Source organism: Aplysia californica, unplaced genomic scaffold (assembly GCF_000002075.1).
Source record: "Aplysia californica isolate F4 #8 unplaced genomic scaffold, AplCal3.0 scaffold00389, whole genome shotgun sequence".
In the NCBI taxonomy this organism is placed as follows: domain Eukaryota; kingdom Metazoa; phylum Mollusca; class Gastropoda; order Aplysiida; family Aplysiidae; genus Aplysia; species Aplysia californica.
This window is the reverse complement of record NW_004797659.1, coordinates 639,513-640,644: the sequence shown is the minus strand read 5'-3', so window position 1 is coordinate 640,644 and position 1,132 is coordinate 639,513. Positions and strand designations below refer to the sequence as shown.

At 48.5% G+C, this 1,132-nt stretch overlaps 2 protein-coding genes across 5 annotated transcripts in view; one reads left to right on the top strand and one right to left on the bottom strand.

Moving 5' to 3' along the window:
- Positions 1 to 1,132, bottom strand: part of LOC101849309 — a 45,001-nt gene that overhangs the window by 20,904 nt on the left and 22,965 nt on the right. The gene's annotated exons all lie outside the window — the stretch shown is intronic.
- LOC106012496 (DNA polymerase epsilon catalytic subunit A) overlaps positions 427 to 1,132 on the top strand; it is a gene marked incomplete at its 5' end in the record, with an annotated part of 5,036 nt that continues 4,330 nt past the window's right edge. Inside the window, 2 exon segments of the mRNA XM_013085591.2 lie at positions 427 to 561; positions 1,034 to 1,116. Of these exon segments, the coding sequence (XP_012941045.1) occupies positions 427 to 561; positions 1,034 to 1,116 (218 nt within the window).

Here is a 1,132-nt window from a genome sequence, read left to right as displayed (position 1 = left end):
GGAAATGGATGAGGCCCCTCCCTTGGAAAATTGAGAAGCTGGGTTGGCAGTCACCCAGTATTATAGTCATCTATTGTTTGAAGACTATACTACAAAATGTACATTTGCATTCATTTATAGACATTTTGACTTTTTATCTTTGATAGATTGGCTTTTTGGGGGATCATTCTTGACGCTCAGCGGCCTGATTTTTCCCTCAAATTGGGGTCTTGAAAAAAATTTGGGGGTCTTGAAAAAATTTTCCAGGATTTGGTGGGGACCCTGTCCCTCTCTCCCCAGGTGCTGGGTCTAGACTCCAACATCTCCATCCAGATGAAGAAACTAAAAGCGCGACCTGCTCCTTCTCTTCTCCCTCCTCCCTCCCTCCCTCCTAACTCTCCTCCCTCCCTCCCTCCCTCCTAACTCTCCCTCCCTCTCTCCCCCCAGGTGCTGGGTCTAGACTCCAACGTCTCCATCCAGATGAAGAAACTGAAGCGTGACCTGCTCAAGCTGATCGGGGTCGGAGAGTTCTCCTCGCAGGCCGTCTTTGACAACCCCTGCCTCTCCTTTGTCTTGCCCGAGGTAATCTGGGAACACTCTCTGGTTGTTGATGTGGTTGTTGCTGCAGCTGTTTCTGTTGTCGTTGCTGCTTCTGATGTTGTTGCTTTGTTTTATGGTAGCTACAGGTGCTTCTGATGTTGTTGTTGTTGCTGTAGTACCTGCAGCTGCTTCATATATTGTTGTTGCTGTGGTAGCTGCAGGTGCTTGTGATGTTGTTGTTGTTGTTGCTGTGGTAGCTGCAGGTGCTTGTGATGTTGTTGTTGCTATGGTAGCTTATTGTGTTGCAACTCTTACTAAAACTAAAGCTGGTGCTCATATGACCTTATGCTGTTGCGAGCGCCGTAAAACCTCTGAAAACAAAAAACTAAAACTCAAGTGACCCACTGTTGGTCCTCCGAGGTCCAGCCTGCCTCAGGAATGATCTAATCTGTGTTGATGTGGGCGTAAAAACACAAGCGTGTTTCTACTGAAGTATTCTGTTCTTGGTCCTCAGATGATCTGCAAAAGCTGCAACCAGATCCGCGACCTTGACCTGTGCCGTGACGTGAATGTGGAGGTGACAGCCGAGGGCACTGCGTAAGGACCGGCGCGG